At 44.9% G+C, this 19712-nt stretch overlaps 2 protein-coding genes across 5 annotated transcripts in view; one reads left to right on the forward strand and one right to left on the reverse strand.

Annotated features, from left to right (window-relative positions):
- TESK2 (testis associated actin remodelling kinase 2) overlaps positions 1–11169 on the reverse strand; it is an 80049-nt gene extending 68880 nt beyond the window's left edge. Inside the window, exons 1-2 of one of the 2 annotated variants that reach the window (XM_042030567.1) lie at positions 11001–11169; positions 3144–3444 (exon numbers count right to left, since the gene is read on the reverse strand). In XM_042030567.1, the coding sequence (XP_041886501.1) occupies positions 3144–3362 (219 nt within the window). In that variant the 5' untranslated portion in view covers positions 3363–3444; positions 11001–11169. Of the gene's footprint in view, positions 1–3143; positions 3445–11000 lie in introns of those variants that run through there. The other variant, XM_042030568.1, reaches the window with a different exon arrangement.
- Positions 11170–19653: 8484 nt separating this feature from the next.
- The window catches only part of LOC121665796 (mucin-17-like), a 15394-nt gene continuing 15335 nt past the window's right edge, over positions 19654–19712 (forward strand). For 2 of the 3 annotated variants that reach the window (XM_042030570.1, XM_042030572.1), the window contains exon 1: positions 19654–19702. In XM_042030570.1, coding sequence (XP_041886504.1) covers positions 19669–19702 — 34 coding nt within the window. In that variant the 5' untranslated portion in view covers positions 19654–19668. Of the gene's footprint in view, positions 19709–19712 lie in introns of all 3 variants that reach the window. The other variant, XM_042030571.1, reaches the window with a different exon arrangement.

Consider the following 19712-nt stretch of genomic DNA (forward strand, 5'->3'; position numbering starts at 1 on the left):
CCTGTTTTCATGTATACCAAATAAACTGCAAAAAGTCCATTTTTAATGCTGGAATGTCACAAGTATTTCCAGTCTCTCTCAAAAGTTCAGCTACAGAATGTGGAGCCAACAAGAACACCTGAAGGAAATTTACAGCAACTTGAATATTTAGTACTGACTTTGAACCTGAAGGTAAATTTGAAGAGAAGATCATCCTCGATTTTAGTCTGACTGCTGTTACAAAACACACATTTTATAATTAATAGTATCTATTTCCTAATACAATACTTCATTTCAGTATGATGCTTGAATGCCCCCACAATTCCTTACAGCTTCATCAGCCATTACTGGTTTTCCCAACTAGGAGTTTAAGGGTTTCGGATCATGGGCACTGTTCATTTATACAAACAGTCTCTGCCTAGCTTGATCTTAAAAGCAAACCTCAGGGTGCTGCACTTGCCATTGAAATTTAGAACAGGTATTAGTCAGTCAGCTGTTTCAAACTAGATTGCTGGTTTTTTGACAAAGTTCAGTTTTTCTAAACTAGTTTCTATAACATCTAGTATTCAGTGAACATGAATTTGAAGTGTTGTAGTGATGGCTCACCAAGTCAAAATGCTAGTTTAATACTCTGTTCTGAATAAACCACAAATTTTAATATATTTATGAATAAACAAGCACTAGAAATGTTAAAAGATCATTCATAGCATATATGACCATTAACATACAGATCTGAGCTTAACATACTCCTATTCCCAAGTTAAGAGAAAACAACTTCTATCTACCACAATAGACTATATTTTAAAAGAAAGTTCCACAGAAAAGGATGGAGGGGAAGAAATTGCTGAAAAAAACCTGTCAGCTACGTAGCAAAACAAAAATCCCAAACCCTCAAACTGTCCAAGCATTTTTTGCTAAATCACTTGAGTGAACCCAATGTATGACACAAAACAATAGACAAATACATTACTGGAAAAGCTCTGGGGACATGGTGGGTTTTGAGACACCTTTGATGATTTAAAGGGAAAGCTTTGTTGCTCTTGTAAAATTATTTACACAGTAAGTCTAGAACTATCCTGGATTCTTCTCAACTTCAATCATTTACCTGTGAGCCTGCAGATCAAACTGAAATTTAACTGTGTCAAGCCACGAGGCTCTCCTTACTGGAAGCACATCAAGGTTCTCACATGAAATCTGATCATCGGCACAGTAGGATTAATGACAGAGGTGGTCAGGCTGATAAAGCAGCAGAACAGAAACCTGCTTAAATGAGTTTGGAACTGCATCTACGATAAGGTCGTAATGCATTCTCACCCCTTCGCGCCAGAACTGCGGAGAGACTCTGGTCGAAACTGATGCGAAAGAAAAGACTTTATCACTCAGTGTCTGCCTGCAGGAGGACTGTGGTTGTTTCTGGGAAAACAGACACCAGATACTCAGACTATCACCATTGCTCCCCCAGTAATGCCACCAACTCTATCCAACACCTTGGGATGTCTAGTTTAGCTCACTGCAAAGGAGAATAGCAGGGGAAGGTTTTTAAAGAATTAGAGGACTTGTTTATGCACACAAAAATAAACTGGATATCAGGGATTTCTCTCAATCAATAAATTCTCAAATTAATCAATTACTATGAATGCTGGAAATTCACCTTTACTTTTAGATACTTTTTTCCCTCCACCTGAATTCTGAAATTCACACAAAAATAAACCTAGTTACTTAGGCACGACCCAAGTCTATGGGTACCTTTATACATGTCACAGCACCTTCGCCACAGAAGCTGCAAAGATAAATTCCAGTAACACAGAACTTTAAAATTCAATTCGTTTAACATTAGGAAATGTCTCAGTACGAGACCAGTTGCTACAAAATGCATTACAGAAAGTTTTCCAAACACGGAAATAAGAAAAAAAAACAACCTACCAAAAACCACCAAACAAACCCTTGTTTTCAACTGTTACAGAAGCTGGCTTTATAAACAAATATCCTGTACCAAGTCTCCTACACACTCCAAATAAAGTTCTTCATGTCTACCCATGTGAAAGAATTTAAAACTTGTGTTAGTGAAAACTAAAATTTCATATATCTAGCTAAACAGAAAAACTTTTGTGGAGTGACTTGCCTTTACACAAGGGGAGATGTATACATGGAGATCTGAATGCCTTTGGGTATTAAAGCAATATAAAAATAATTTCCATTTTCTAATGCAGGTATCTATTTACAGCAATAAAACTGGATAAAGGGTTTTTTGGTTTAACTTCAAGAAAAAAAATACATGAATTGTCATGGAATGGACATAATATACTGTAAGATAGTTTTCTGGCATTTCACTGAAATGGAAGTAACGTGGAGGGTAACTTCATGTAAAGCCAGGAACCAGAACAAGGAAACAAATTATTTTTTCAATGCCTGAAAGTCAACTCAATGTCCTGTTCCTCTACAATAAACTTTACCAGAACAGTTAGAGCAGCAGAAACACTATAAAAGTGGTTTGACAAGTTGCTTTAAGAAGATCTTTTCCATATCCGACATTCACAGCAGCAAGCCACTGACAACATCAGATTTTCTCATTCATATTATTTACTTCAAACCAATCTCTGACTCTTCAAGTTAGAAGTGTGGCATTAGCAGCAAAAGAAACAGAGAAGAGCAGTTAATTGTACTGCAATTTCAGTGCAATAAAATCTGTGGTTCCAAATTCAGCAACCATGTATGGAATTCCTTAACACATGCATCTAAGTGTTGTGAGGCAAAGACTACCAAACGAATGTGTACCATCCCACAAAACCAATAAACGAGCTAAATTAAAGACGTTTACACTTACATATGGGAGAACCAACAGCCATCAGTGTTTAACACTCCATGAATGCAAAAATACATGGCAGACGTCAAAAAATAAAATGAATTATTTTTAGCTGTTTCTGTTTCTCCCAAATAGCTCTTCAACTCCTCAAATAAATTATAAGTGACAAAAAAACAGTTGGAAGAGTGATAGGAGGAGTATTTGGAGCCTGAAAGTTCTTCACCACTCACTCATCCTGAGTGAAGCAAATACAAGGACTACCATTTGACTTCAGTGGAAAGCACTTTGGCTGACACTCTCATACATTCTCATCATAAAACAGGAAGCAATCAACATTGAGAGGAAAAAACTAAACACACACCTTGAACACCTCAGAGAAGAAACCAGAGCCAATTTTCTCGCATGTGAAGTCATCAAGACGAGTAAGTCTGGAAAAGGCACTTATCAGGGCTCTGTATGAAGAGGTACAAACTCTTCCCATCTGGGATGCAGTCCCTTCTCCAGTGCCACCATCAAAGTCTTCAGCGCGCTCCAGGCGTGGTGGAAATCCTGCTATTGAGTTCCGCTTACTTCGGTCCATCTTGAAAACAAGACTTTATTTCACTACGGGAGGACTTCTCACATCTTAGGCAATTTGCTGTCTTCTCTACTCTTGTGGGATCCTAAAATACAAGAAATTGAGATTGCCATTATTGTGAAGATACCTAGTAAGTTTGATAGGATTCCAACACCCAGCTTACACCAGTTTAAGAGAGTAAGAAAAGAAAGAAGATGTCCAAGCAGTGGCACAAAAAATAAAGAAATGTAACAAACCACCACACAACATCAACAGTAAAGACAGCAATCTAATAAACTTTTCCTTTAGATTAATGCAAATACCCTATGTTCTGGCTGTTCTGAAACAAATAGGCTTGGAACTCAAAATTTAGCTGGTAACAAACAACTCTCATTCCCTTCCTGTCAAACCCATTCTTTTTTTTACTTAAGTTCTGGTTGCTAAAGCAAGCAACCAAGCAGGAGGAAATCCACAAAATGTAACACTCTATTCTACTTCAGTTGCAGTTGGTGGCCAATCTACAACAGCAAGAAACAATTTCACTTTCATGAGTGAACAAGGGATCCCAAATTATAAAAAAAACAAAATAGATCAACTTTCAATTGACATAAAGAAAGTTATTAGCTTGAAGTATCAAAACCTTGTTTTTAAAGCTTCCACTTATAAGTATTCCAAGACCAATTCCTTACCTGTTAGGAACACAAGTTTATATCCACTGAACACGTAGCCCCAAAATTTATAAAAACACCTACAATCCTGCTACAAAAAGGAAGTATTCTTATAACAATCTGCCAGACAGATTTTCCCCACAAAGCTACTTTTCAAAACTATATTAATTTCAGTTCAACTGAAAACACAGGAAACAAGCTACATTTGCCAAGTAGGAGAAAAGGGGGAAAAAAGGGAGGGGGACCAACAATTTTTTTTCTTTTAAGAGGATGATGAAGTAATCAGGATGACTCTGGAGCCCATCAAATTCAGCTTGGACTGGCAAACTTGACAGGTGGCCTGCTTTTATTTTTTCTTTAAACCTTAGACTTAGGAGGTTATTCATCTTTTCCAAACTCCAATGTTCATTTACATCACTTTGCTGAGCACCTACAAAGCCTGAACAAAGTGAACAGTCACAAAGAGGATACATTTCTTTTTTTTTTTTTTCCCCTGAGGGTAAATGAAAAGCTAGAGGGAGGGGAAGGAAACAATAAAATAATTCTTAAAAAAGGTGGGCAAAATAACCACAGAGCAGGCAATTACACTTCTATTTACAAAGATGTACAGAACCTGAACAATACACTAAATTTGAAAAGCATCTCAAAACCAGAGGCACACCAGCTGTCCTCTGAAAATACAGCAGTGCTGCTATATCCATGTTTTGTATGCAGTGTATCTTTTAGAGATGCTCTGTGCCAACACATCAGGCAAACACATAGTCCTTCCCTGCTTTCAGAAATAAGCTCTGTTGAACTGTCTGGAATTAATTTGAGGTTGTCCGCTCCAAAAAAGAAGGGTGTTTATTTCAAACATCTTAACACCTCTCTAAATGGATGCCAGTGGGTATAAGAGACTCTTACCAAGGCCTGATTATGAAAATTTAATCTCTATCAAATCCCACATCATGGTTTTCCTACAGAATTTTGTATGGAAACTCCCATACGCCTGATCTTACTGCACTTTTCAGATGATGGTGGCCAACTGCCACACAGGAGATCAGGATCCAGTTTCTGATCTTGTATTCTTGACTCAGGAGCCTTGAGGGTCTGGAAAAGGCACAGAAGCACCACAGGAAGATAAAGCCCATTACATGTCCTCAATGGAGAAAAATAGCCCAGGGAACTTCTTCAGCTACAGACAAGATGCCTCGGAATTTCCAAGGCCCACTTAAATAATTCCTTTTGATCTGAAAAAGACAAGCTATCTTTTGGTTACTTTTCAAGGAGATAAAGAAAGAACTGTCTATGGAAGGAGGACAGACAGAGGAAACCGTGGTATTAACAATTTGTTTTTTGGATCAGGAGATGCTATTTTTGAAGACTGACCAGAAAACCTACTGCAACTGAATAAACAACTTTTTAGAACTTATTTCCATCAGAGTAACACCCACATGCACCCGACACTTCCCTTGGAAGGAGGCGAGCATTTGCCCCTGGAAGTGCACAACGTGACAATCCAGTATCACAGGATACCATAGGATCACCACTCCACAGAAAGTGGAGCTTGCAGAACCCCCCAATAAATCCAGTGAAACAACACATCCACACCAAAACCCAGCAAACTAAAGACCAAAAGTTCTCAGGCAAAGCAAGATTAAAAAACAAAAAAAAACAAAATAGGAAAGACTGCCATTGTTTTAACTAGAGGAAGATACCAAGTTAGATACGTAATATTAAACAGGAGGAAAAGCCTAACTCTCTTAAGTACCAGATGCCATTAACAAAAGATGGCCTCAACACAGTTTCTACATCTATTTAATAAAGCAAAAAATCTCCCTCACACATATACACATCCTTTTGATTGAAATCACATGGTGAACTTTGCAAAACTCTACAAATTCCACAGTGAAAGAAGAGATTCTATGTACTTCACACAAACCCCAAAAGGTTTTGCCATCTGGATTCCCAAATAAACCATTCCTTCATTTTTGCCTGCTGGAGTTTACCTTTCCAGATAGCTACACAAAATCCTTGGAAATTATTAGGATACAGCTCCATTATCTTGCCCAGGATTGCATACACAGAATCAGAGGAAAATTTCAAGTGGGCATAATTCCAAGTGGGCCTCCTGTCATTTTGGCCAATTACACTAATGATCACATTCTCAATGAAATCGACCAAGGTTTAATTGACTGTTAAGTCAGTCTGAGGTACTTTAATTTACTACCTTGTATGGTTAATTAAAGTGCACTGAACAGAATCCAAGACTATCCTGCAAATCCTGTAACCAACTAAAAGGTTGTTGGGTGGTTTTTTTCATATTAAGGTTCAGCTCAAAAACTCTTAAGTTGTGCTCAACAGACACACTACACACTAGAAAAATCATTTCCAAATAAATTCTCACCTTTCAGAACAATTTTTCTGACACCCTTACGTAAGAAAAATGCACCCCACTCTGCCAAGACCAAAATAATTCTGAAATTCACCTCTCAAAATGCACATCTGCCCCATTCAGTCATTTCTTACATTTCTAAAAAGCACAATTTCAGAATGTTTCATGCCCTACCACATTTTAACTTCTTGGCTTACCAAAAAACACCTTGAAGAAAAAAAGCCATATTAATATTATATTAAGATCAGTTTCTTCACTGCATGAATGCATTAATTTTTTAATTGCAGAAATTACTATAAATACAACTATCAGCATTAATTTGGTTAATTAGAGATTTACCTTTCAAAACCAGTGCCTGAGCCTGCAATTATTTAAAGATGGAAACCCCACAACAGCACATCAAGTTATACGCTAAACATCAGTGTCAAACTAACAGGCGGCATATATTAGCCAGTAATTAACATTTTATACGTCACAGATATAAAAATGGGTAAGGCTCCTCAACTTCAGCAGCATCCCTTTAATGCCCCAAAGTATAAAACAAGATCCTTCCAAAAAACTTTTCAACTCATTACTAAGAGGTTTTCTGTCCCCAGTATCTTTATAAATACGTGCATATTTGCACTCAAATGTCAAACTCACAGTTTCCTAAAAGATGGCCCTAATAACAACAACCATTTTTAGACACACAGACAGTCGCTAGGCGTTCAGCCTGGAAAGCAATAAATCTGGTGGACGCATGTTACTAATTTGAAAAGGTTTTCTGAAGAACAAGATGCCAAAGCTTTGACAAAAGTCATTTGCCAAGAGTTAACTATTTAAACTTGTAGACTGATGAAGCTCTAACAGCCAGCAGTACAAAAACATAAAGGAATTAAAGGAATTATGCTGGCAAGTGTCACTCAACAAAATAACTTGAGGGGGAAGAAGACTTCACTGTAGTACTGTGCAAATTTCAGAAGGACTTCAAAGAAATGTAAGGAACAAAATTTTCCAAAGACTGAATTGACTGAGGTCCTTAGCCTGGAGGAAAAAAAAATAAAAACAAGGAAAAAAGGCTTAAAAATTAAACACAAGAATTTAAACTCAACAATTTTGTTCTCAGCTGCTGTCATCTGCTTCCCTAGCAGAGGAAAGTTCCTTGGTTTGTCCATAACTTAGCTTCTTGTCGTTGAGAGGAAGACAATATGAAATATTTACAGATGAGGTAGCTACAAATACCAGAGCTTGGGCTATGTTTGGCCCAGCTCATCCCGAAGTCTTTTTTGACAACTTTATGGGACAAGTCTTTAGGTTTAGTTTATAGTCTTAGTTACAACACTGCATTTGAACATGAAAATCCCAATATTTTCTATTCTCACTTACATAACATTTTGCTTTCATTTCCCCCGTACAGAATAATTCGCAGTTCTAGCGAGTACTGTCATAGCACAACCTTCCTGCAAATTAGGACTGACATTCGTCAGAAGAGACCTGCATTAGCCCTACTACACCACTCCAGAAACTGGAAGTCTGCTGAACTGCATCATGGTTTTATAATGCAAACAAACCTCCACGAGAGGCTAAGCTGAAACAAACAGTTCATTTATTTTGTGACTGTAGCCAAGTTTAAAATGAGTAAGAGAGACCAGCTATTACGGCAGAGCTCAGGATTCAGGGCCAAGGTTGTAGGTTTAAAAATATTTTCATCATGCATAGGCATAAACTCTAGCACATATTTAGAAGGCAAATGTAACTGAGGGAGAATATTAAAAACTAAGAAACAAACAGAAAACCGCTTGATCCTTATGCCCACAGCGTAACTGCCAGCATTTTCTAGGGTCCAGTTACAATACAAGGGACCTTGCAACAATCCATTCCTCCCCTAGCCTGGTTTCAGTCACTCCAATCCACAGTGCAGACAGGCTCTAGCCTAGTTACAGAGCATCGCTAGAGTTAAATAACCACTCAAGTAGATCATGTGCAAGACACAGCTGCTGCTTTAAATGGATAATTTTAATACATTGTGTTTGCTTAACAAAACAGAGCTCAGTAGAGACACTGAGAAGCTGTTCATGCCTTCCAGGTGTCAGCAGGCTGACATTTGCTGAGCTCTTAACAAAAAGAAAGGGAATCAAAGCCTTCTAATACCAACAGGTATTGTAACATCTCAATCTAGGAATTTCCCCCCCAGTCTCTCCGCTGGGTTTTGGATGAGGGCTGACAGCTCTATTAGCATTGGGGGTTTCACATGAGACTGGAAGCAACTTTTGTTGTTTCAATGCAGCCAGTGAGGCAATCCAGCACAGCAAAGGAAAGAGAACATGAATGCCTGAAAGAGGGATGAAGGCAAAGTAAACAGGCTGAATTTCATACCTGACTGACATCTCTTGGACACAATCTTATATTTATGCACAAGGCAGTCAATATTTGTATTTTCCAGCTAAAAGTATCATCTCAACAAATATTTAAGACACATTCTGTAGTGTACCCTTACTAAGCACAAGCCTGTGTTACTGGTTTCACCTTACAGTGAAACACCAAGTACCTTGTTTACTGCAGGTAGCGGCGGCACAAACGGAACAGTAACACAATCTTCACTAATTTATGAATTTTTGAAGTGAGAACAGGGCTTCCCAAATACATTGTTCTTAAGGCACTGCAGACACTGAAGTCTGCTGGTATTTACAAACCAGTCTGAAGCTCCCTGTACAATGGAAAATGCCTAACTCATAGTTTGAGAGCCACTGACCTGGAGTGTACAAGGTCATCCTTCAAAAGCAAAGTTATCTCAACCAACCCCACTCCTGGCTGCGAAAGCTGTTACATTTCTCCAATGCAACCAACAGGACAATCACACCAGAAAGTGGCTTAGCCACTACCAGCAATGTGTTCAACTTAACAAAAAGTGACAGGATCATATGAAAAGAAGCTTACAATCTAAGTCAGAAAGAAGACTTGGCAACAGACAACAGATGGAGCCAGTGTGATACAGTTGCTGATTATTAGATGGGCTTACTGATGAATACACCACTCCAAATGAATATATTAGTGAACTAACAAGCAAGAAAAGGGCTTTAAGAAAAAATTATTAACATTGACCTTTTTTTGATCTTGCCTAGCAGAGCTCTTATTTTTGTGCCAGTTTGCAAGATGCCACTCTGCAAGGACACAATAAAGAGCTTTGCCATTGTGCAAATGCATGGTTGTCTGCTACAGGAAGAATACAGAAAAGGAACCTATGATGCAAGTGAACCACAAGCTTCATTCTTTTCTGCAGCAGACACAGAAGCAACAGTCCCCTCCTTTAACCCTGTATTTCTTTCATGAGTCTGTGAAACCATTTGCATAAAGGATTACAATGGCAAAAGCAAATATCTGGAATTAGAGGGTGTAACTAGGTTAAAGGAGGCCTTTGCCACCAGAGCTGGTCTTTTGAACTAATTGTGTCCTTCCACAGTCACAAAAATATTAAGAACTGAAGCAAGGATTGCTCTGTAGGCCCTAATTTGTGCTCGGCCCCACTGCCAGCTGTTCATCCTAATGAAAAGCCACAAAATAAATCAAAGCAAAAAACAGGAGAGCAAACACTTGCCACCAGGTATAGCAAACACACCTCTGCCTTCAGTTTAAACTACTCGTTTTGCATGAAAAGTTTTACACAAACCAAAACGGACAATGGAATTACTCAGCCATGTCTACAGCTGAACACTGCAAGAATCAGAAAATGACATTTTTATTGGCATGCAACAATAATTTCCAAGGATGATGCCTAAATGGAAAGGTTTATGACTAGTCCACAGGGCATGTCAGAGTTTCTCATAAAAATTCTTATCTTAGGTTGCAAATTCCACTGCCTAATTAAGTCCATGGAACTGTAAGTCTGTTGATTTTGCAGACAATAAAATATGCTAGAACTCTGATCTCTATTTAAAAAAAAAAAAAAAAATCAGTTGAAGCACAAAGGCTTCTCATAAACTAGCCTAAATGTTAGCTGTTGCTTTTTTTAGAGGGGCAAACAAAAAGTTTTAAATAAAATTCAACTCAGTAGTCTTCAAATTCAATTCATTACTCTTGAAATTGTAGCTTTCAACTATTACAGCACCGCTTACAGGAACACCAAAGTGGAAAGTCCCCCGCACTTGAAGCAAAAACCCTTCCGACCCTCCAAGGAATACAACATTAAGAGTGACCACGTACATTTATACAGCACGTCTCACCTGAAGGCCATAAAGCAAGCATATATGCACATACACTTGAACACTCGAGCCTGTCATTAACGCGTGATTCACGTATTCTTACAGGGTAGCACTTAAACAGCAAAACCTGAGCCAAGCCCTCACACCTCTTGGCAAAGCGAACATTTCCAAGGCAATCCTGGCCGAGCAAAGACCCGCGCCGGGCGCTCCCAGACCCTTGCCCCTGGAGCAGAGCGCGGCTTTCCCGCGGCGCCCGCCACCACTCACCTGCCGCCGCCGGGGCGGACACGGCCCCTCCGCGCACCTGCTCCCGGGAACGCCCCGCTCACCTCACCGCAGGGAGACCCCTCCGCTAGCGGAGAGCCCCTTCCCCAGAGCGGCCCCGCTCCCCGCCGCCGACCCGCCCGGACCTGCCCCGCGCCGCCCCCGCGCCGGCCGTTACCTGAGCGGCGGCGCCTGCAGGGCCCGCGGGCGGCGCGGGCTTTCATGGCCGCATCCCCCACCCGCGGCCCCTCAGCACCCCAGCGCGGGTCCGCCCCGCCACTGCGGCCGGCGCGGGGGGCCCATGTGAGGCGGGAGCCCGGCTGCGGGACCCGGGGCCGCAACCGCCGGCTCCGCCTCCGCCTCCTCCTCCTCCTCCTCCTCCTCCACACGAGCGCCGCCTCCCACAGCGCCGGGCTGCGGGAACCGCCCCTCCCCAGCAGCTAATCGGCGCCAGGCGCAGCGTGATGGACAGTGCCTCTCGGCCAATGGAGAAAGGAAACCGGGCGGAGGCATTCGCAGGTAGTCCACGTGAGTGCCCCTTCCCAATTGGTCCTGGGCCTCTTGAGCGACAGACAGTCTGACCAATCACAGGAGCGACAACAACTCCCGGGAGACACGCGGGAGGCAGCGGCAGGAAAGAGAGGGGGCGTTGCTAGGGGCGCATCGCTCTCATTGGTCAGCCCCTGAGGGCGGGTTATAAATAAGAGAATTAGCCAGTAGGAGAGCGGGGTGGGCGGTGATGGACGGGCAGGGCAGCCAATCATCGCGTGTTTATAGCGGCCGTGGCTGAAGCTGTCAGCGGGGCGGGTGCTTGGACGTCCCGAACTCTCGGCCGGTCCCGGTCCCGGTCCCGGTCCCGGTCCCCACCCCACCCCACCCCACCCCTGACCCCTTCGCACGCAGCCCTCGGTGACCGCAGCTGGGCTCCGTGACTGTAACGCTGCTGTTATTGCCTAATTACCCGTCCCCTGCTCTGTTGCCCACAGGATTCATCTCTTTCTCTGGTCTCCTCTCTCAAGGACTTGAAACTTCAGCGTTTACTCTTCCCGTTCTTCCCATCTGCCTGCACCCCGCTCCTGGTGTTGGTCACACGGCTCGGCCCTCCTGGTCCCTGCCTGGAGCCTGCTTAATCCAGCTCAGATATTCTGAGGGTTCGGCTGCCAAGATGAAATAACCATGGGGTTTTTCACGTACAAACTGTTATTTTTCAAATTATCACTTATCCACATGTAGGCAGCCTGTAACAGGTATGGGAAAAGATACCTTTCTTCCTGCTGCGACGCACTGCTTGATTCCAAGTATCCATTCCAAAGCACGGCAGGACTAGAACATCTCATTAAACAGTTGTGAGGGGGGTTTGGTTTTGTTTTACATTGGCGAGAGGCTGATTTTTTCCCTGACCTCATCTTTGGCGGGGGCTGAGCTATTTTTACTGAAGCTCTTCAACAAACAAAGTTCATATACTGTACAGTCTTGGATACAATAACCAAATCCCAAACAGTTAAAAACCAGAAGACTTGTAACTAAAAAGGGTCTTGGACAAGAATGTTTGCCATACCATATTTGTAATAAGTTTTCTCATTATCGTTAGTCATTAATTTTATATCTAGTGTTGTCAGCATGATCCAAAATGTGCCTGAGGGAGTTCAATGCTGGAAATATTAGCACCCGCTCTAAATACTGAACAGAGACTTATTCTTACAGTTGGATTAAAATCTCTCTACTCTGCAATGTCTTGATTAAATTTAGTCTCAGAATTTCAATCGAGTCTACAGTGAAACTTTCTCTGTATGTTTAACTACAAAAAATATAATAATTTTTGCACAGGTAACAGATTAAAAGTACTTTGTGTGTGGGCAAAAAATGTCTTGTTTTCTTAGTTTCCTCCTGGCTTTCCTTCACAGGAAATTTTCCCACACTCACAAATGGTAAATATCAACCACATGCAAACATCTATTCTAATGACAGCTCAAACACAGGGTGCAGCAATGCTTTGGTAATTAAGCCATTAAAAAAATATTTTTATAGCCATCATATTTTAATGAGTGACAAAGCAGATGGAACTACCCAGATCCATCAGTGTCTTCTCTCTATACTCAAGCAGAACTGAGTCTCAGAATGGGGATTTTTAGCAAGATTTTTTTTTTTTAGAACTTATTATTTTTAAGTCAAATTTCAATGCTTTACATTTTGCTGGGATTTATCTCAGCAAGACTTTACAAAGCCAGCTCTGGAACCTCTACATGGTCCTTCACCATGTCAGGGTCCAGTGATCTCTGCGACTTTGTACCCCGTTAAAAAACCCCAGTATCTCCCTACTCCCCAGTATCCCCGTCCCTGCTGGTTTGGGAGTTATTAGTTGGCTTTAAGATGACATCTGGTGGTAGGTTTTTATTACTGCTCGTTTTAGGAAATGATCCCAGAACTACGCAAATTGCCCTGTTCCCCATCATAAATTTTTTCTCTTTTTTTTTTTCCCCAAAGCAAGATATGTGTAGTCCCCGCTTTTGGCCGGCAATTGTCTTACTGGTAGTATCCAGGAATAAGCACTTATTCCACGGGCTGGTGCGAAGTAACATCATTAAAATACACCAGAGCGATCCAGCAAAGCTGAATCTCAGTTGGAAACACTCACATTGTGTTTCATGTAACACTGCATGAGGTCCTGCGACTCGTTGACATTATTGAGCCCTGTTTTGAGAGGGAAATAAAACCATCTTACGAGCCCTCCCATGGCTGTATCTGAAAGGCAACGCCTACGTTTTGAAAGCAGAAAAAAATGTACATCACAGCAGAACTTTGTCTCACAAAGCTCCCGTCCCCCCTCACAGCTGGCAGAAGCACCGAGGCAAATCTGCAGCCTTGAAATGTGCAGAAGACGAGTGACTTTTGTAGTCTCCCTCTGTTTCCCGGAGAGAGGAAAATGAACATCGCATTAGAAGACTCATCAAAGAGACTCATCAAAGGCAAAGTCTCGCAGATGTCACAGCGCTCTCGGTTCTGCCGATCTCCTCTCGCATCCCAGAAGGGTCCCGCAGCCTGTAAATGCCTGTGCTCGCGGCGGGTATTCCTCTCTCCTCCGGATGCCCCCAGGCTGCTCCATGCAAAGATCGGCCGCTCCAAAAAGCAGCTCTGTGGCTTTGCGGTTTGCTCCTCTCTGCTCTCGGACTGACTCTCTCGTCCAGACGGATCACTTTGGCTTTTTAAATGTAACCGGTTTGGCAAAGGAGCAGCGGACGGTTCACTCACGGTTGGACAAAAAAATAGAGATGAGAAGGTGGGTGAGAGCAGGCAGAAGGGGGAATTCCCTTCCTCCCGGCTTTGGAGATACCCCGGAGGAGAGAAGTTTGGGAGATTTCTCCTTCCCAAGAAGAAAGCTGATGCAATGTATCCATGCAAATTTGCCTTCACTGCAGCAGAGCAGGTGTTTTCCCCGGCAGAGGTTCTGTGGGCTCCAAAATTTAAAAAGTGTCACACGACAGGGACAGGGACTGTCTCTCTCCCCTCCCAAGGGACCAAGACAGTGGTTGGACCTCACAGTATTGTGAAGAGATTGGATGTTTTAGTGATTTAACCCATTAAATACTTTATGTAATGAAACCTGTCAAGAAAAACCATCTTTGGATAGGATTGGTCAAATTCTCCTCTGATTTACTCCCGTGGATATCTGAAGTCATGTCACAGGAGTTGGAAGAGAGGGTCCCCATGGGAATGCCACGAATTTGCTCTTGACTAATGTCAGCATAGGCCTTTATCCAGCCCCTGTCCTAGGTGGACATTTAACAGAACAGACATGAAAAAATGATCCCTTTAGGTTTTCAGTCACACACTAAACCCCTAGATTTTGAAAACCGTCTTAATGGGTTCTGTGGGAGGAACATCCTCCCACCTGTGCCTCCCTCAGCCAGCCTTGCAGGTGGCCTTTGTAGAACACGGACAAGTTTGCTCATGGGTAAGAGAGCATTTGCAGCTGCTCTGAGCAGGGCAAGGGAGAAGGCACAGCTGGGGCCGTGCTCTGATACCCTGCCCCTTGTTGTGTCCTGCCCATGCTCCTGGCAGCAAGGAGGGCTCTGTGAGGGCAGCCTGCACGCTGTCCTCTGGACAAGGATGCACCTGCCTGCTGACAAACTGGGTTAACAATTCTGTCTGCACCACTGGTGCAGACGAGGCGGCCAGCATGTCCTTGTGCTCAAAGCCGTGTTGCCATGTCAGCCCAAACCCAACACCCCATGCCCCTGCATGAGACCTGGCAACATGGGAATGTCAGAGCATCTTCCATGTTATTCTTCCAGGAGGCTGGGCAGAGCCCAAGCAGGAGGCTGGCACAGCACCAGACACCCTGCCTTGGGAACTGGAAAGGGATTGTTCTAGGGCAGATGGATATGCCCAAATTGACAGCTCCTCGGTGCCACAGTCTTGTGCTCCCCTGCCTGCTCATCATGGCCATCTGCTGCATTGGCTACAATTTGGAGCCTGTCCACCCTGCTACAGTGCTGTGGCATGGCTACAACTAAGCTCCTGGCAGTACCATGGGCATGGAGTGGCACTGAGCTGGCTGGCTTGCTCCAGCCTGCTCTGAGGTGCTCCCAGCCATGAGGCTGTGCAAACACTGGGACAATGAGCCAGGACTGACCCTGTGTCACTGTGCCTTGCTTCAGCCCTGGGCAGAGCCTATCACACCATGCTCCAGCCCTTGGGAGCCGAGGAGCAAAGGGTGAGACCCCAGTACTCAGGGCAGGCCTGGGGCATGGCTTCTCTCAGCAGCCCCTGAATTTCTGAGATGTCTGAATACCAATTGTGTAGGGGAAAACCTTAAACATCTGACAAAGCTGTATTCACTTTGTATTCACCCACCAAAGTGCAGAAATACAGTTTTGCACTATCTTGGTCCATGGTGGATGCCCAAAGGGGCCATAGAGTCCAATGAAGATTGAGGCCAACAGCACACATGGACATCAGTCCCACCTCTCCTGCCCCATCTCAAGGCACAAAAGGGTTTCTGCATTGCCTGGTGCACTGTTCTCACTCCCCAGCTAAGACAGATCATCTCTGGGATAAAAGCACAGCTTTTTGTGTCCTTAGGCTGCACAGCAGCCTAAGGTTATGCTCTGGTTATGCTCCTCACACTTGCACTCACTCCTTATCTCTGCAGTTAGAACAGTGCAGAGACTTGTCCCTTTTGTGGCACTGAAATTGGAGACCTCTGCCACTGCAGGGCTCTTCAGCTTGTCCCCCCCCAGCCACCACAGGCTTGGGCAGCTCCAGCTCTGCCCCTGCTTTGTCCAGCCCCTTTTGCAGATCTTCAAGACCTACAAGTATCCAGATGCTATCGGATCCCTGCTCAGCTCTCCAAGTGATCCCAGCCTCTGATCAGCCTGCCCCCTGATATACTTAGGTCTCCCAGACCCTTAATTTTCCCTGGCTCCCTGAGCCAGTGAAGTCCCAATGTTTACTGTAGCTTGCCCAGAATGATTCTCTAACTCTGATACTTTGCTGTCTGATCCACTTTTTTTTTTTTTTTCACTTTTGTTCTTCCTTTCTTTCTTTGCTGGGTTACAAAGTTGTGGAGAGCTCTTGGAACAGAAGATGAGTCAGGACAGATATGCAGAGGGAAGAAGATGATATTCCAGCCTTGAAGTCAGGTCCACTCCCTGTGTCATTGTTATTAAAAATGAATGGCAGTGCTCTTTGCATTGGAGGAGAGACAGGAGATGTAATATCCTGGGCTGCTGAGCAAATGCTCCCTCTGTCTGCCTGCAAGTCCCCCAGTGGCATCTCTTGCTCTTTGATAAATTCTCTTTTCTTGGCTCTGACTTGTGGGATTTAATTTGCCTTTCATAAAAAAACCTGGTTTAATGTTTCAACTTTGGGAGGCAGAATGACTCACTCAATGATTAGCTCTTCTGCTCCAGTCAGTTGACTTCCAGCTTCCCTGAGAATTGAAAACCCCTACAAGTGCCAAGATGTCTTCCTTTGAGAGCAGCCTCTCTCCTCATTCTGCACTGAAGAGCTTCTGGAGGATGAGAGCAACTGTTTGGGGATGATACCTGGGCCTGTCTACCCCAAGACCAATCATGCCCAATCCTCATGAAAAAGCAGGTTTGCAAGGGGACAGGGGGCAGGCTGGGATCTGCTTGGCTCTGCAAGGCCAGGCTGAGACATGCACCAGCCATGCTCCCAGTGCCCCTGGAAAAGGGCAGAGGGGAGAGAGGCCAAAGCACAAGAAATGGGATGATTTACATGAGCCCAGGGCCCAGGCAAACTGCCTACGTGCCCAGAGCCATCCCTCTACTCAGGGCTCCCATTGCTGCAATTACCCACCTCTGGGCTGGTGAAACAGGTGATCACTCTTCAGATTGTGCAGGGCTGGAGGTTATGGCGGCAGCGAGGCCAAAGCTGCACCTCTGCTCTGCTCACTCGGGGGACACTCAGCCCATGTCATACCCTGGGCTGGGGGCACAGCCCAAGAACTGAAGTTACTTATCTTTCCCAGGGCCAACACCTCCCTCCCTCCTACCCTTCAGCTCTTTTGCTGACACTATTTTCTATTTACTTATTTTCTATGATCTGCTTCTTCCTATTAAATTAATATAATCATAATTATCATCTCTGCTCTGCTCCATGACTTGGCTGGCAGCCAGAAAAAAATGGATGGGAGCTGAATAGAGTCACTGCAAGAGGGAGGTGTGACAGTGGCAGAAGTTGATATTGTGGTTTTTGAGCACAAAACTTTATTTCAGAAGTTATTCTAAGTCCTCAGCTCTCAATGCTACCCAGACCCGTCTGATCTAGATGCTGCTAGGATTTGCAAGGGTGTTTTCAGTCCTTCTCAAGAACAAGTCAAGAGCCTACAAAGACATGGGGGGCTGCTGCCTGCTGTCTAAGGGGAATGGTTTTGCTTAATTCCATGAGCAAGTGGCTGTGTACCAGTGGGATGTTAAAGTTCCCCTTGTTTTTGCTCCCTTCTCCAAGGTGGGACATCGGCAGTATCATCTTAAAGACATTGTCACACAGATGCAGTCACTTTTCTTGCTCCCAATTGCTCCTTCCTTGCTATGCGGGGCCGAAGGTACCTCATTAGTGTGTTAATAATAATCCTAATGAGTGCGGAGATCGGCTAAGTAATAGCGGTGACCTGCAGGGGGGCTCATCTGCCCAGAGTTATGGTGCTGCTCACCAACCCCTCGGGGTATGCCAGTCCCCCTTCCTCCTTGTCCGCGGCTGTTGAAAATACCCCGTGCTTAATTAAACCAGAGGGACCGGTAACCTTGACGACTGCGAGCCACCCTCTCTAAGGCAGCTGAGATGGATATCATTTTGGCGTCTCCAGGGACAGGCCAGAGCAGAGCAGTGAGTCAAGCACACAGGCGTTGGATGTGCTCATGAACTGTGGGGACAGCCAGCAGCGCCGATGTCCCCTAGAGCTTGTGCCCTCCCCAGGGCTGGGTGCCTGGGGAGATGCCCTGGTCCCTCACTGGTAAGACGTGGCAGGCTCCTGGGCCGGGTGATGCACACTGCAGCACTGAGAGGTCAACCCTGTCTGGAGCAAAGGAGGCTTTGCTCTGTTGGGTAGCCCTGCAGCTTCTGTGGGTAGCAGAAGACTCCTATAACTTACTAAGTAGTTGTAAATATGTTTTAAATAATTCCCCTTAGAACTGGGACATTTGTACAAGCACAGTTACCTCTGCCAGGAAATGGTACAGCTAGTTTTCGTGGCAGTAAGTAGCAAGTCACTAGAAATACATTTCCCATGAGGGGCTGACATTTAATTTTACTTTTTCTTATAAAGCCGGTAAAAGGTGTGATCAGTTCTGTATCAGATCAACTCTCTTCTACCTCACAGCTGAAGGCAGGAGCTTCCAAGGAGCCCCATATTGAAAAAGGCAGGCAAAACCTCTTGGGGAACAGAAATACCCATTTCTACTTTCCTCCTCTGTCCCCTGGTGCTGCAGACATGGGTATCTGATGGAGAAGGGGGACACACAGTCCCACCTCTGCCAAAATAGCCTGAGACAGTATCAGCACAGACCATGTCATGCCATGGGGCCCTCTTCTTCAGAAATGCTGGCCAGAAGAGAGCAGTCAGACTTCCTGAAGGATGGCTCAGCCTGCACAGTGCCTGGATGAGGCTGGAAGGAATGTGAAGACAAAGGATGTCCCAGCGGCTGCCCTGCGAAACCAGCTGTGGCACATTGAGCATCCGGATGAGCCCTGGCCAGGGCAGATATCCAGGGTGCTTGGAGCAGCTCTGCACCCGGCTGTGCCCGCAGATCCAGGTACCTTGAAACTGTAGAGAGGCCCAAGGATGATGACTCACGTTGGGCTCATCTGCTGTCTCCATCCCTGCATGGGGCAGAAGTGGGGGTGTCAGGCTCAGCTGGGGGTGGCAAGGGCAGATTAGGGGATGGTGAGATCCTGGACTGAGGTCTCTTGAACCAGTCAATGGGGTGATGAGGTGGTGCAAACCTGGGCTCGGGATTCCCAGAACGGAGAAGGACGGGACCGGGGGTGTCCTGTCCAAATCAGGAGTGACTGCTCTGATGACGCCGAGGCCAGTGTCGGAGTGGACCAAGGGTGTCCTGCCCGAACCCAGAGTGCCGGTGATGCTGGGGGCAGTGCGAAGCAAACCGAGGGTGCTAGGGACCGAATCGGGACTGGACCGAGAGCGCGCTATCCCACACGGAGATGTGGGGTACCGGGCCGGCACTGTGCGGGCCGGCAGCGGCCCCCCGCCCCGCTCCTCCGGGGTCGGGGCTGGACCACGTGCCGCCCGCCCCGCCCCGGCCGCCGGCCCGCCCCGGCGCCGCCCCGGTGCCGCCGGCGGAGCCAGCGCGGATCGGCCCAGCATGGAGGGGACGCGGCGTGCCCTGCTCCGCCTCGCCGCCGCCTG

The sequence above is a fragment of the Corvus kubaryi genome, unplaced genomic scaffold, assembly GCF_017639235.1.
Source record: "Corvus kubaryi isolate FWS band 111438036 unplaced genomic scaffold, C.kubaryi_AGA036_p1.0 37334, whole genome shotgun sequence".
Taxonomy (NCBI): Eukaryota; Metazoa; Chordata; class Aves; order Passeriformes; family Corvidae; genus Corvus; species Corvus kubaryi.